At 42.5% G+C, this 16659-nt stretch overlaps 1 protein-coding gene across 1 annotated transcript; it reads right to left on the bottom strand.

Annotated features, from left to right (window-relative positions):
• Positions 1–1829: 1829 nt before the first annotated feature.
• On the bottom strand, positions 1830–8459 carry trib2 (tribbles pseudokinase 2). Its single transcript, XM_080048355.1, has 3 exons — positions 7091–8459; positions 5348–5640; positions 1830–2934 (listed from the first exon to the last, which is right to left on the bottom strand). The coding sequence occupies exons 1-3, from the start codon at positions 7358–7360 to the stop codon at positions 2460–2462; spliced, it is 1038 nt and encodes a 345-aa protein (XP_079904481.1). The 5' UTR covers positions 7361–8459; the 3' UTR covers positions 1830–2459.
• Between the last annotated feature and the right edge of the window lie 8200 nt (positions 8460–16659).

Raw genomic sequence — 16659 nt, 5'->3', positions numbered from 1 at the left:
TTAACAATTGAAGAAAACAAAAGACTTTAGTTAAGGGTCCCTCACCAGAGCACCAAGAGGAACATTATTTGACTAAAGGGCTTTTTCCTAGAACCTAACGTGTGCAATCATTTTGAAGAAGTGGGGCTGACAGAGCGGTTCAGCCTTTTTCCCCTCACTCATTTGGAATCTATTCAAGGTCTACTGGTGATTGCAATATGCCATTATGAGCTGGGAAGGGCTATTGTTACTCTGTATGAACAATATTTTTTTTTTCACATATGGATACATGGATTGGAATTTCTCCAAGCTGGAATCACTAAGTTGTGCCTTGAAGATGAAAAGCCACCTCTCGCTTTCTAGTCAAATATCAAATAAAAGGATTCCTAAGATAAGATGTTGAAATGTGTTTTACGGATTATCACACTGACATGTTACCATGTCTGCCTTTAGATGTGCATTTTATGATTCAATGAATATATGAGCAGTATAACAACTAACTGAAAAAGGTTTTTATTATGTACTATGGACCAAACAAACACATCATGCCTTCGTTTTTAGGTAACCAGGTGCAGTATGAATATGCTTAATGCTGCATGTTGTGTGGTCTAGTAGCTTTAAGTCTATGTGCTAATCAAGTATACGGAAAGAAGAAGAAAGAAGTCAAATAGCAGTTCACAATTTATTTACTGAATAAATTTGGACAAAAAACACCAGAATCTGTTACGATACAATCAGAACATCTGAGGCAGATATCCCACCATGCACCACCCCCCTCCGTGAAACAAAAGGACCAAACATTAGCACCAAATCAGCACCAACTTAAATAAAAGGTAACTCAGTTTACAAAAACAATGAAAGCAATAGTTTTTTTTTATTATAATTGAAAAGCAACTCAGAAAAGTAGCAAATTGAGAATGTTCCTGTTTTTCTTTGTTTATTAACTTTTCTTAAAAAACAAGCACCCTCCTCCCCCCAACCCCCCTATAGCATTCATGGGGCACATGCCAATGACTAGATTAAAAACACAAATTCAAGTAACATTGAGATACGACAAAACATGTCCACTGGTACCCATTCCGAGCATGATCGTTTCACAGAACCTACGCAGGCAGTAGAAAAACTAACATGAGGTACTTAAGTGAGCACATCATAGCAATACTACATCACTGAATATCTCAAGTTTCAAGTGTTAAAAAAGAAACGAGGGAGACCAGGTGGCATGGCTGTCGGGGGTGGGGCACCAGAATACTGGCACAGAAGATATTGTGTATTCTAAAACTTAAGACAGACATTTTCCTCTTTGTGACTGTCCTGTGTCAAGATATTGCCTACATCGTACATGAAAAAGGAAAATCTGAATAAAGAAAAACCCTGCAATGTAGTTTTAAATATATATATTTATATTTATTTATATATATAGCTGTTACAATTTAAATAAATGATCTCGATCCTACAACTGAAGAATTGATTTAAATAAGAGGAAGCTAATTTTTACGTTGAAATTGTCCATTCACCGAACACGTCAAGTACATGAGGCCAAAGTTTGGATGCTGACCAAGACAAAAATGGTTAAAGATTGAAGTTTATGGAGTGATGTTGAAGTAGTAACAACCAAGTGGATTAGCTTAAACAAAACAGGGGTTATAAAAGTTATGCTACGGAAAAAATAAAAGTGTGGAGGTGAATAAAGTGTGGTAAAAGCTTAAGAGACTGACAAATACACATTACTGAAAACAAGGCCGTCAAGGAGTTTAGTGACTGTCACAATTATCAGTCATGTTAGATCAAGACAAATGAGAAATGACAAAACAAAAAATAAACACGAAACAAAGAAAAGGTCAACAGTGTTGATGATGAGGAGAGAGCCTAAGCTTTTCCATTTTATTAACCAGTTGTCCCATCTCAGGGATGTTCACCTTGTATTTGTGATTACAGATCTTGGGGTTGTGATTTCTGACCCTGGGTCTGTGGTATACATTTGTACCACCTAAAGCTACTACAAAAAAATAATAATCTTAAAGAAAAGGTGTGATGTTGCAGTTTGTCAGTTCATTTTGTATTGTTCTCCTTGGTTTTATGTGTTCTCAATATGTCCCTTCATGCTTTCCATAGTGTAAAAATGGTGAATGTGTCTACTTGTATGAGCACCACATTAAAATAACCCCCCCCCCAAAAAAAAAAAAAAACATTTGCTACATTGTTTGCAACTTGCATGTCGTGCGCAACATCTCTCTGAGCGGGAGGATGTGCATCGCCAGGTGACGTATAGATGCCATTTGTCATGCCAGGTCTCAAGGATTTCCATGAAATGGTGGAAATAGGAAACAGGATGGAAACACCTTTTTATTATGAGTGACAAATGTTCACCTATTAATCTCTAAACTACTGTTTAAGCGGCTCCCACTGTGAAGCGTGGGCGAGCCGGCCGTGGCGAAGTCTATCGGTTTTTGTGCTTGGTGTGTTTCTTTTTTTCTCGCTCAGCAGAAGAACTGCTCCAGCTCCTCTTCCATGTTCACCTCAGGCACCAACTGCTCCTGCTCCCTTTCCCCTCTGGCGTGGGCCACAGCGCCCCCTAGGAGGCCGGAGGAGACAAACCACGGGTGGTCCAGAATCTCCCGAGAGGTGAGACGCTCTGCGGGCTCCCGGCGCAGGATGGAGCGGATCAGGCACTTGGCCTTGGGCGTGAGCGTCTCGGGGATGTTGAAGTGGCCCCGGCGGATTTTGCTGAACAGAGAGCCGGGCTCCACGTCGTGGAAAGGGTAGCGCCCCACCAGGATGGTATAGAGCATGACGCCCAGGCTCCACACGTCAGCTGCCTTCCCCGAATAGCTGCCGTTGGCGTTGAGGATCTCGGGGCTGACGTAAGCCGGGCAGCCGTGTTTGTCTGACAGGGAGTCATCGTGGCCATCCAGGATATAAGTGTCCTCAAGGCTCTCCAGCTTCACCAGGCTTCTGAGGACACGGACACACACACACACACACACACACACACACACACACACACACACACACACACACACACACACAGGGGGAAACAAAAACATATTTAACATGATGATGATGATGATACCGCTTTCACAAAACAACTGACACTGGATCTGGTTTGATAATGTCAATGTTATCAAGTAATAATTACTATAATTATTTCCAATCTTTGGATGCCAACGCACAAACAAAATGAAATAAAAAAGATGCTTAATTGGGGGGGATTTGCTCTGATGGACATGTTAAGTGGTTTACGTCCAGCGCTTTTTGGATATCAAAAAGGAAGTAGAGCACAGAATGCTCTAGGCAAGTTTGACATTTGCTTTCATTTAGATAAAAAGCCCAGCCAAAAAGCAATCGCCGTAACAATACCGAAAGACCGGCCTCACAATTCAAAAGAAATACAATTACGGGCGACTGACTGTTCTTGATTTCATACATGGAATTGTTTGCTCAGAGAATCATGACTCGACAATGAGGATTTTTTATTCCTGCTCTCTCTCCGCGCCTCAAAATCGGCCCATGTGTACTCATGTTCTCTAATCCCTCTTCACACAAAAGCAACTATTATAACCCAGAGTGCTGATAATAATGGCTGGTTGTTCACAAGTCTTGTCACTAAAGAATCTTGGGAGGCTCTGGGCAAGAAAATGTTCCACGTGCATGGTAAGAAAAGCTTGTAGGGCTGTGCAAATGCTGCCATCTCCGTGTGAGGTCCGTGAGGCATGATGCATCAAGTGGGCGCCATGAGGGCGAAAAGGAAACCAGAGTAGTACAGGCTCAGACATATTCAAGAATGGATTATTCTACAGCTGTGACATGTGCCTTTCACACATTGTCACATTAGCCCACTCACTGGTTCGTTATCAGAAATAGTCTTTTGCTTTCATTAATGTGTTGTAGATGATTTTTCGGGGAATACTCCATGGTTTCCTTCATCCACATGGCCATTGTTTCTGTGAAATAAAAAGTGCCATGTGTTTTTTCAAATAAAGCATATTACTGTCCGGATATCAGCTCATTTGGAGGATCTGCAGCCGGCAATTAAAGATAATTAAACTAAAAAAAAAATATAGAGATTTGGCACAATTGTGAATAGTAGCTCATTTTCTTTATGTTAGCTATATGGGATGCAATTTCGGCTTATTCTGCCTTGTGTTCTTGGTGTAGGAGGAATATATAAACATATTTTAATACGTCGGAATCTACTCGAGGCTAACCTTTGCCCCAGGCTGCTGTTTGGCTAAAGGCGAACAGAAGCGTGACAAAATCAGGTCAGGAGGCTAGCACGGACCTCTGTGTGTATAAAGCAACCTTGTACTCTTGTGTCTGTGCTGCATGTCCACTGAGCCAGTAGGAGTGAAAAGGTGTTAATATATACTTGACAGGGAGGCCATAAAGTAAATGTGCCCCAAAGCTGTCCTGCACCATCCCTCTTAAAATTCACCCGACATCAATCATTTAATGGGAGAGTGTGTGTGTGTGTGTGTGTGTGTGTGTGGGGGTGCATCAGGGCTCGGGAGCAGTCTGGTGTAACATTCAAGGTCATTGGACCCGTACTGAATATGTGAGGCGGCTCAACTTCTCTTTTTCCACAGTAAGAGCCAAAGAGTGATGTCACATTTTACTGTCAGATAGAAGGTGTCGAGGTGCAGTCATTGCCTCCTGCATGGGTGTCCATAGAGAACTGGCTGTAAAGACATTTCCCTAAGAAGCTTGGGCATGTTGTGTTGACACAAGCAAAACGTGGGAGGACAAATTCAATAATAATTTTAAAAAAAAAGAGTCTGAATGGACATTAGATGCTTCATTAACAATTTTTTTAAAGTGGTCTTGGGTTGCTGTGGCAACAGATGCCTGGGTTTTATGCATGTACTTAGCAAATGCTGCCACCAGGGGTCAGTAAACCATTGTTTATGTGTGATTCTACAGATTCCTCCTGCTGATCAGTACAGAAGCACAGCTGTGGCAAAAGCTCCCATTAATCGATCACCTGTCACACAGAAAGCTAGCGCTGGTAACCTCTTGGTCCCTGCTTTTCAGTTCAAAAGCAGTTGGACTACTACCTGCACTGCCAGTGTGCTTCCGTATGCTATATAGGGTATACACAGAGTCATATCCACTACTAAACCGCGTGCACAAAAATAGCCCAAGGAGACACAAAGGGCTTACGTTTCCTTTACTTGGCATAACATCCGAGACAGGCATGTCAGCCGTACATCGGCTCAGTTTACAGCATCCTTCTGTGTAAGCCAAGATATGACAGGGAGAATACCTACACCGTTGTTGAATCATATATAAAACATGTACATGTAATGATGACAGAGAGCAGGTTGATATTCGATGCCCTACCTAGACTATGGCATTCTGCAGAACTCACCTGTCCTCGTTCTTGAAGACAAACTTCCTCAGCTTGAGGTCACGAAGGACCAGTCCGTTGTCGTGGCAATGTGCCACGGCCGAGGCTATCTGATAGAAGAGTGTGGCAGCTTCCTCCTCCCGCAACTTCTTGCAGGTGCGGACAAAGGAGTGCATGTCGCCATAGCTCCTCTCAAAGAATACATAAGCCCGAGTCTCACCGAGCAAGATCTCCAGGATTTGGTTAATGTGCTGGTGCTGGCCCAGGGCAAAGTAGGCCGCCAGTGACTCCTGGTACCGGCCAATGTCAAAGACCTGCAATCACAAGAAGGGGAAACGGTTCTATTTACAGTGCACATTTTAGCCGAGCAGCATTTTTAGGCATCCTATTGTGACTTAAGAGTGCAACTGTTTCTGTAGCAGATTATTAGGGTGAGAACATCTGCAGCAGAAGTGTAAAATGTTTCCATTTCCTCCTTTTGGAGACAATAAATAAAATCCAACTGAAAGAGATACAATTTGTCTTGTAATTAAGCAAATCGTGAGCGATCTAGCACATTCTTGCAACACCAAACTTATGTTTACTCTTTCGGCAGCGGGAGTAACAGAAGCACAGTGAAAGGAATGACAGTGAGCTGTATTGCACTGCAGCCCGGGGTTGCGGTGTCTCCTTTGTTTCCATAGTAACGCCCCCCCCTCCATTGACTTTCAGTACCAGCAGTTCAGGTAAGACGCCTCCTCTACTCAGTCAATACCCAAATACACCCCATAGCTATCAGGATCTTAAGTTGTGACCTAGACTTCCAGCATGGCAGCAATGATCAGTCCTGGAAGTGGGGGATTGATTGATGAGGTCAAAAGGCAGTTAGCTCACAGGCTGTGCCAAAGGCCATTAATCTGTTATTGCCATTGACAAAACATTATCTCCAGTCAAAAGGTACCGGATATTGGATATGCCGTGCCTTATGTGTCCAACAGCATGTAACTAGTGTCCCAATTCATCCAGTCACTTAAGTCTGCATAAAGCTGGAATGTACCTCAGGGACAAGCACACACTGCGCTTATAATCAGTAATGCACTTCTTAAGTCAATATGTGCTAAAAACAAGCACAGGAAAGGCCACAAGGGAGGCCCCATCCTAATGGGAATAGTGATTTATTTCATATAGTTAGAGGATTCAAAGCAGCTGGCTCAACCTATATGTTTTTTTTCTGTTTTTTACAATCCCTGTGATATTTGATGCAAAAAAAGGTGCTCTACGACCGTGCTTGTGCATCATACATAAAACCAACGGGTGAAATAATACGATTACAGCATTGCACTATGAAAGAGAAGAGAGAAGCCATGGGTACGCGAGAATAGCAGGGAGAGAGGAGTGTGTGTGCGTGGTTACTCACTCCTTTGTCAATGTTACATCATGCAACCCAAACCACGCAGCTCGCCCATTCACTTTTTCCATTAGGCTGCCGGGCCAGCTCTCTATTTACAATACTAGCAATTATATATTATATAAAAGTGCGAGGGGTGTGGACTTACTGCAATAGTCAACCTGTAACAAAGCAACTATATAGTGCTCTGTATAGCGTATGTTATATTTGGTTCAAAGTGAAATGTCGAAATGCATTCGTGTTCATTCGTCCTATAAATGTTGTTTTCACATTGCGTAAGCCCATTGGAAGCAAATGGAAAAAGGTCGGGGAGCTATTCTGGAGGGGGGAGGTGGGGTACGTGTCCCTTACCGCCTATAGTTTGCCCTAATACTAACCTTACATACGAGCTCTTCCCCGCTGTGCAGGTGAGCGGCTCTGAAAACGTGGTCTCCCTCCAGTGGTTCCAACAAAAGGTAGTCCCCGATGCGAGAGATACAGTGCGAGGAGTCCGGGGTCTCCGGCGGGCTGGGGGACCCGAGGTTGGGACTGAAGCTCTGGTGCGACTCTGTAGTCCGTAAGCAAGACAGCTCTTCGAAATCGTGCGATTTGTGCCGCGATCTCCCATAACGTGAAATGTTAATTGGATTTGACCTCTGTATGTTCATGAGGAATTAGTGCGAGACCTCCACAAAACCGGGACTCTTCCTCCTCCTCCTCGTTCGTCTCGACGTCCTCGAGGGGGGCAACACTTTTTTTAATTTGTTGTAAAAATTAAAGTGCAATATCACAAACGGTCCGAATCTTGATTATAAAAACAAACAAGACGAAGGAATCGATTCAGCTGCACTGTGGCAGACTATGCACGGGAGCAGCTGCCTCGTTGGTTTTCATTCAACAACAAAAAATGGGGCTCTGTAATTTCTTCTGCAGAGTTCAATTGTTCACTTGCCCACCCTTTGTTTTCCATTCAAGAGATAAGGCCGGGCTAAAATGAAAATGTCGCTTGCCTCTAATCGACTGAAACCCCTTAGCACAGACCTGCTGCAGTTTCATTAACGTTACCAGCGCGAGCAGACTCGCCGGGACAGTAACAAAGGCTACAGAAAACTCGTATTTTTTCTCTTTTTTTGTTACAATGAATGGGGTTGCTAGGTCAACCCGCTAGCTTATGTCGCCGGTTAATGGTATGGCACGTTTCGTAAAACGGAAACAATTCCCTTAGATACGGCTTGCAATCACAGGAAGAAGAAAATACACGAGCATATATAAAGCGAGTGTCGAACGCCAAGTATAGCTACTGAATTTAGCCGCAATTTGACAGACAAACGCTGGCTAGCAGGTGCAGAGCTAACCGGCTAGCTTCCTTGGCTAACTAGTACGAGGTCAGTGCACGGCCTTGTTCCCCGGGATCATATCCGTGCACGGTGATTGTCATGTAGGCTACCACCTAAAGAGAAAACCCCATCCGGAAAGACTGCTGAAGCTCTAATTGTGTGCAGGAGTCGACGTCTTCTGTTTCTCTTGGTGTAGTCCAGTAGAAAGGAAAAGGTCGTGTGTCTTGTATGTCTGCTGCTGTAGCTGTTACTGGAAGGAAGGAAGGGACGGCCGGCCGACTTTCCCAGGCCTATCCCTCGGTTCAGCAGGACATCCTCTCTCCCGTGTTGCCGCTGTGCTTCTTACGTGGCTGGGAATCTAGTCCATTCAGTGCAGAGGGGAGGGAGGGAGGCTAGCCGAGCTGCACACACTGCACACACTGCGCCTGCACAGAGCGAGAGAGCTGGCTGCCTGGCGAAGGGGGGCTTCTACGCACGCACGCGCGGAAACATACATGTGTGCGCTCGCACACACATAAGTGAGAATACCGATCCGCCCCCCGACGTCACTCCCACATCGAAACCCCATTGGCTTCCGAACGGATATATAATATGCAGTGCAATCATGTGAGAACCATAATGTGTGGCTATGGGCTACACGGGCTACACCCCCCCAGGAATCTAAATGCATCGCACGCTCGTAAATTGGATGGAGAGGAGGGGGATGCGAAGGGAGTGAGAGTATAGCTACTGTACGTGCTGTGTTACAAATGTGTTTCCTCCTGAAATGCAATTGAAAGGAAAGTGAGGGGGATCCCCTTTCATACAATTGCACACTGATATTCACCATTAAGCACAGATTAGCATAGTGATATTCATTTGCAAAAACACTGTGTGCAGCCATCATGTTAGATTTCACACTTTCATTTATTAAAACACGAAAATATTTTTCATACAACATGCTACTGCTGTGACTTATAATCCACTGCATGGTTCCTCTTCTGCAAGGGAATGTTAGTAAAACTCAAATGAACACAGCAAAAACATGCGCTATGTTAGGATATAATGAATGAATTTGAAATACAATACACTATCGTAATGCAATATATGCATGAGCATAAAAATAACAACTAAAAGAGAAAGGAGGCTTAACCACTTAAAATAAAAATAATGGTATTAGCATTGCTAGGATTTGAATAAAATATGTGAGGTATGTGTGCCAAGAGTGGACCAAGAAAAAAGAAGGAGCATAGACTTTTATTAAAAGCCGGCACAGAGCGGTGCCTCTTTGTAACGAGTTCCTTTCTTGCAGAGCTGTCCCCCAATACATTTCAAAGCAGAGATTCATTATGCATTGTTCTTCCTAGATAATCAGGGGGTGTGACAGCCGGATTGTGCAATTCTATGTAGGACTCTCAGGGCGGTGACAGGAATGCTTGCAGCTGGACGCAAGACACTGGCAGAAGTGTTTGATTCAACCTTTATTACCCTGCTTGAAGGCAGTAGCAGCAGTGCACACATACGCATACACAAACATCCACCATTCTAAAACCTCTCACTGCCTGCCACGATAAACCCCCACGACATGGAAATGCATTTTTCACACAGAGGCCTCTCATCTTCAGAGCTGTTTGTTCACAGTTGCAGAAGGAGACTTCACTGCACCCACAAGCTTTCATATCCTAGTCACTGAGCTTCTGTGTATGAGTGTCTCTGGGTTTCTGTGATATAATCTCTGTGAGCCACCCACTTTATTCTTTGTTGTAACGATGGAACTCTCCTCACTATACAATTCTCCCACTCAGTCGAGAACAATATCAACATGCTGCTGATCTATGGAGATGTTGCAGCCAGGATACTACTGCATCCTTGGAAAAACGCAAATGTTGCCATAGCACATCTTTGTTTTACGATACTACATGCCTGCGTTTGCCCATCACTCTCTCTCTCTCTAACCCAAAGTATAGGGATTCTGTTAAGCCTAAACCACAGCTGTGCATGAATCAGAATTATAATCCCCCATATAGATTCCTCTTGCCCCCATTCCCTGATACACTGTGTGACTCATTCACAGTGGAGAGCAGCACTCCAGAAAATCCATTGAGACTCATCAGCTCTCTCCAGACACCCCTTCATGCCAAGGGCCAAGGCAGGCTGCCCCAGCAGTGCCTTCCAGCAACCTCCTATGAGTGTGTGTGTGTGTGTGTGTGTGTGTGTGTGTGTGTGTGTGTGTGTGTGTGTGTGTGTGTGTGTGTGTGTGTGTGTGTGTGTGTGTGCGTGTGTGATTGTGTGTGTGTGTGTTTGTGTGTGTGTGCGTGCGTGCATTTGTGTGCGTGCGTGTGTTGTGTGTCCTGTAAGACTACAGAGGTCAACAAGGACGGTTGAGCATCTCTAAATCCCCGGAGCGACGTTATGACGTTGCCAACTTCCTAATGGCCTGAATTTCCCTGTCAAAAACGATCTATGGTCAGTTTCCCCTGTGGCGACAAACTTACAGAAAGGCCTGAGGGTTCAAGTCCACCAAGGCAATTTTCTCTACAGCGCTTGCAATTAAATTCATTCGAAGGCATCTCGAAACCCAGCCCAAAATGAGGGTTGTTTTCCTCACATTGTACATTCAGAAAATGTCCCTCTGTCACATAGCAACGTAGCCAGCAAGCTCATGTTGACAGACACCAGCAAGAATCAGTACTGTCACATCCACACACCCAGTGGGTAACTTCCACACAGAAAATTTGATCATACGCTAGAAGATAGATGCAGAGGCAATGGGATGAATGAGATCATTGAGTGAGAGTGAGAGTGAGTGGACGTGTGGGAGAGAGAGGCATGGAGGATGGAGAGAGGATGCCGCAGGAGAAACTCGACGAGCAGTGGAGAGAGAGAAAAAAGGAGAGGAAAGAGGGATGAAGGTGTCAGAAAGTGGACTACGTATGCTTTGTGTCAGGTGGTGAGATGCCAGCTGTAGAGTTGGGCAGATGAACAACGTGCTGGTTGTCAAAAACTACCGTTAGTCAAAATTAGTGAACATCTTCTCAGATCCGCTACCTGTCTGTACTGTGTGTGCGCTGAGGGGAGGGGGGAATACAGTGTTAACACACAGCCTATAGGCTCTGTTAACGGGAATGTTGCTAGCTAAGATATGCCCCCTAGACCCATTTACAAAGCCTAGGCTGTGTATTAACACTGGATTTCTTTTCAGCACACACACAGTACAGACAAGTAGCAGTCCGTGAGGAGATATTCACTGATTTTGACAACAATTAATCTCCAGAATTGCTGACTACACCTTCATGCAGAAATGTGTGGTAGTAAAAGGGCACCGAATCAAACCAAGCAAGGCAAAGATTATTCACAAGACAGACATGACAAACCTCCACAGGCATACTGAAAGCACTGACGTCAAGTGAATATCAGCGGGGCTTTCGGTTCTGTTTTGACTTCAGGCAGACCCTGCTCCCATGGATTCTTTAGGATTATTTTTATATTAACTTTTGAGAATAATAAAAATTCCCACGATACTTGTTATTTTTATGTCCTGAAAGTAAGTGTGGAGTTGGTGCAGGGCAACAGCTGCACTACCCTTCAATTTCAAGTGAGGGAAAGAAAGGAAAATAACTGCTTATTTTAGGGATGGATGAATGTGCCACATGTTGGCCCTTTGTGGCATGTTGGGACCTAAACGCCTGTTTTAACCAAGAGAGGAAAGTCAGGATGGAGTGGGGTAGATAATGTTTCACTGAATATGATGCTTGTATTTCTTCCCATAATTTCCAAATGCTCTTCCTGGTGCACACAGCTCGTCATAGAAAGACTGCAATCTTAAGCAGCAGCAGTGTAATTACAACTGCAAGGCGGTTTTCTTAATATCTATTTCAGAACTATCAGTTTGAATGACATGGTACACAAAAGGAAAGCCAATTTTTTTCCTATATAGAATTGCAAAATTTGGCTGTCACACCCCCTGATTATCTAGGAAGAACAATGCATAATGAATCTCTGCTTTTTGTCAGAAGTGCCATTTTTCATTATGGATACATTCTAAATAAAAGTGTTTTCAATCAACCGGAGACTATGAAGACACTTAAAGCACCATTGTGCACTACATATTACATACCGGTATATTAAGAAAGGTCTGTATAGGAGGACAATCTCAATCCTTTATCCTAAAGTAGGCCGAATGTTAAAGGGAACCCATTATATCATTGTAGTGCTTCCACTTTCTCAAAGGGAGGGATGCACACTGATTAAAAGTGTTCCATACTGTAGGATTCTGCTTTGGCCCTTTCTCAGTATTTAATAACTACCGTCACACACATTCTGGCAGTGGCAGCACAGGAAATGCATGATTGCAATTTAATGAACACATTGCTGGGGAAAGTGCCCTGTCAGCATCTGGGTGAACCCAAGGCGACAATTCAGCACATCAAATAAACACTGGCATGCCGCTCCGTTGACCTTAGTTTAACCAGCCGGCTTCAAAAGTTGTCCCCGGAAATGTCCCCGGCTCTAATAACTTCAATGCAGTTTTTGTTTTTGTTTTTTTTAAAGACATTTTTCCACATTCCTCTTTGAGGCAGCCGGATGTGTGAGCTATGAGTGTCAGGTCACAGGTCACAGATACGGGACCCCCTCTACGTGGAGAGGAAGGATCTTGGCTGGTGGTATAGGGGGGAGGGGACAGTATTGGCGTCAATGGCTTGAATCTCTCTCTCACAAAGTCAGACAGCTGAGTGAGGACTTGTGGCAGCTCTCTCACTGGACAGGGTGACTCACTCACTCACTCACTCATAAGTGGAGAGGTTAATAATAGTCATACATTAGAGCTGCACAAGCTAAATCAAACAGCTTTAGCAGCCTAAGCCTTTCCAAACGGCTAAGCTGTAAAGCAAAAACATTATATATAGCTATATATATATATATATATATATATATATATATATATATATATATATATATATATATATAATGTGTATATATATAGAGAGAAAATTATATATATATAGGCTATATATACAGTGCTGTGTGAAAGTTTGTGAACCCCTTGAACCTTTTGGAATTTTATTTATGTTAACCATAATTAATACATTTTTATCAATACCAGTATTTTTTATATGAAATAACAGATGTTTGTTTATCAATTCAAATAAATTATTTTCCAGAAATCAATTGTTAAAACATCATCATCATCTACAAATGTAGGGCTTTAAGAGTGACTGAACTGCCTAGAAGTGGACTTCCTTCAAAAATATCCACAAGCGCCACAAGAAAAGTGATTTTTCAGTTAAAAGCCAACCCAAACATTATATCTAGTGATTTGCAGACCTCTCTTGCAGCATCTGGGACAGATGTGCATGGTTCCACAATAAGAAGAAAACTCAGTCAAAATGGATTTCATGGGAGGGTTGCTGAAGAAGCCTCTGCTCTCAAAAAAGAACAAAACTGCTTGTCACAAATTTGCCTGAGAGCACTTTGAGATACCTGAAGTCTTATTCTGTGGACAGATTAGTCAAAAATGTAACTGTTTGGTCATAACCAAAACCGCCATGTTTGGGCAAAAACGCAACTCTGCCTACCACCAAGAGAACCTTCTCCCAAGTGAAGAATGGTGGTGTCAAATTGTCTGCAAATCTCCAGATGTAATGTTTGGGTTGGCTTTTACCTGAAAAATCACTTTTCTTGTGGCAATTGAGGATATTTTTGAAGGAAGTCTACTTCTAGGCAGATGTTAAGTCACTCTTAAAGCTCTCCATTTGTAGATGATTTGCCTCACGGTGGACCGATAGAGCTCAATTTTTTTTATATGAATTTATAGCTGTCCCCAGACAAATGTGCAACATCAAAACTCTATTCCTGAGATCCTCTGAGATTGTTTTTCCCTTTTAGCATGTCTGACCTGTATGGGTTCAGTTTGGTGAGCCTAAACTGACCTGGTTTTATCTTTGTTTTATCTAATGCCACCCAATTTCTTCCCTAAAGATCTCTCATTACATTGGTCTATTTCATCACTCGATTTGGCCCACCTGATTGTGTTTACCTTGCTCGATTTAAGCAATGCAGCTCAGGATTCACAAACCTTTGCACATACAACAGTTGGCAAATAATTTGTTTTATCTCTTTTAACAAATGATTTCTGGAAAAGAAAAATGTTGAATTGATAAACAAACATCTGTTATTTCATATAAAAAATACTGGTATTGATAAAAATTAATTAATAATGGTTAAACACAATAAAATTCCAAAATGCTCAAGGGGTTCACAAATTTTCACACAGCACTGTATATATCATTTTCTATACATACAGTATATACTGTATACGAAAATACGTACTGTATATACATAGAACAAAATCTCATTTGCAAGTGAGACCTGAGTACAAAATGAAAGATCACACAATAAGAATATAAATGAAGATTAAAATATCAAGACAGACTTTAACTGTCTGTCTCACGTGTATGACAGTTTGTAGCTTAAGATGACTATAACTGACTGTTTGAAAGTCACAACGATATTGTTGCAATATGCAGCATGTGTATTCTAAAGTGACAGACACATTATGGCATCAAGCATGCCATGTCCAAACTGCCAGGAAACTGGCAAAAGAAACCCGGCAAACACAACATCACCAATGTCTTGTTTGTGTTTTTCTCTCTGACAGCTGATATTGTCTTCAATGTGTGTCGAAACTGTTTCCTGGCACTGCGACACTTGCATTGAACTGCCTGAAGCGTTGTGGGATAAACAAGGCACTTTTATTTAAATCTCCCAGGAAAAAACTTGACATTTTGGAGATGCAAGGCAAAAGACTCCCAGTCACCTGGTGATGAATCTTTCAGAACTCTCCAAAAATTTGGGGCGAGTCATATTTGGAGCCCAGCATAGTAATAAGGAGCTTGCATTCAGTAAGCAATATTAGCGCTTGTTATGATACCTACGGTAGTCAAAATCTAGCCTAGTTAAGGTGGGTTTGATAATGTTCACTCATATTCTCATTGTGTTTCAAATCATTATTCAACCATTAAAGTTAGCAGAATTATTCAATATGTTGGCTCTAGATTGCTAATGCTAAGAACTTAGACTACAAATGAACACCTGTGGTTATCACTTTTGCTTAAGTGCAAAGATGGTGGTTTCTGTATCGAGTCTGATTCTTCTCTGTATTCTCATGTGGGTTTTCCTCACACAGTGCAAAGACCAGCAGTCCATGTGTAAGCAGAGTTTACAAAGATGTGAACTTGTCTAGAAATTAACTTCAAAGACAATGACTCTGTATCGAGTTAAAAATCTAGATTTAGAGTTTATATCTTCCCATATGCTGCATATTCAATTGGGGGGCTTTTGGGTCCCATTGCAGGTTTATCTGGCCATGCCCTTTATGGTAAACATCAAATCTCATTAGCAAAATAATGAGAGACAACAATCATGCAATTCCTGTGCAAACCCACTTACCCAATACTGACAAAGAGGAATCTGTCGACACAATTTGGAAAATGCTTTGGGTGCAAATTCAAGTACAGACGAAGGGAAACTTTTTAAGAAATGTGAAGTTATGACTGTTCCTGGTTTTGTTGTTGTGAAAGTATGATGAAACAATCATTAATAACATAGGAAGGTGGATAAATTAAGTGTGTCGATTTGGAACTCAAAGAGGACACCTGTGCGATCCCTGTATCATGCGCTCAGTGATCTAAGATTTTGAATAGTGTGCAACCCAATTATAATAACAAATATCAACCTCAAAAATGTCTTCACATTTATTGAGGGAGTGACTATCCACCCCCTCAATAACATGTACAAAACAAATATAATGTATAAGGGTTGACAGGCTTCCATCAATGGACAATGAATGGCACAAACTGAACCAACCAAGCAGTATTATTTGCCTTGCAATCTTTTCTGGTGTTTTGTGGAAAGGCATGAATGTTATTATGGTAGTCCAAAAAACATCAGTTACTTTGAAAGCCGCTGCTATGTCTACTGTGACATTGAAGGGATACTCGCATTGAGTAAGGTCAATCAAAAGTGGTGCCCTTCAATGATTCACAACAGTATGATAACCTGTATGATAAGCTGTGAAATGACGAGAGGACTGTGTCCTTGTCTGGCCTATGCACACACACAAGCTTACACACACACACACACACACACACACACACACACACACACACACACACACACACACACACACACACATCACTGCAATCCAAGCAAGATTCAAGCTGCTGCCATGGCAACGTGTCTCCATCCCCCAGGGAATATTGCACAGGACCACAAACATAAACACACACACATACACACTGAAACGCACAAAGGACCCTGCGCTCTAATCTCCTGGGAAAGAACACTCTGCTCAGTTTATGAGCAAATAGGTAAGTTTCATGCCTGCTGCTTAGTGAGGAAAATTATAGCGAGGAGTCATTCTTCACTTTCCTTTTGCTATACCATGCATCATGATGCAGCCACGGAACTCCATCATAGCGTGATTAGGGACGGCTCTCGGCCGCTTCCATCACCTAAAGTGAATTACCGCTTCATTATGCTGCCTTCATTTTATATGCAACAGCGTTTTCTCCCATGTTTTTTTCTTGATGGGGCGGAACAGCCTCTGAAACAGCTCTTAGCTCATGGAACATTAAAACTGAAATTAAATC

This window comes from Ammodytes marinus (assembly GCF_949987685.1).
Source record: "Ammodytes marinus genome assembly, chromosome: 19".
Taxonomy (NCBI): Eukaryota; Metazoa; Chordata; class Actinopteri; order Uranoscopiformes; family Ammodytidae; genus Ammodytes; species Ammodytes marinus.
The sequence above is the reverse complement of the archived record's forward strand: the minus strand, read 5'-3'. Positions and strand labels throughout refer to the sequence as shown.

What these genes read in the sequence shown, in the direction of transcription:
- trib2 (XM_080048355.1), bottom strand. Translation starts at nt 7,360, where the DNA reads ATGAACATACAGAGGTCAAATCCAATTAACATTTCACGTTATGGGAGA. An exon ending in GGGAAGAGCTCGTATGTAAG is followed by an intron (nt 5,641 to 7,090) that starts GTTAGTATTAGG and finishes TTGTGATTGCAG; the next exon opens with GTCTTTGACATTGGCCGGTA. An exon ending in GTCTTCAAGAACGAGGACAG is followed by an intron (nt 2,935 to 5,347) that starts GTGAGTTCTGCA and finishes CCGTGTCCTCAG; the next exon opens with AAGCCTGGTGAAGCTGGAGA.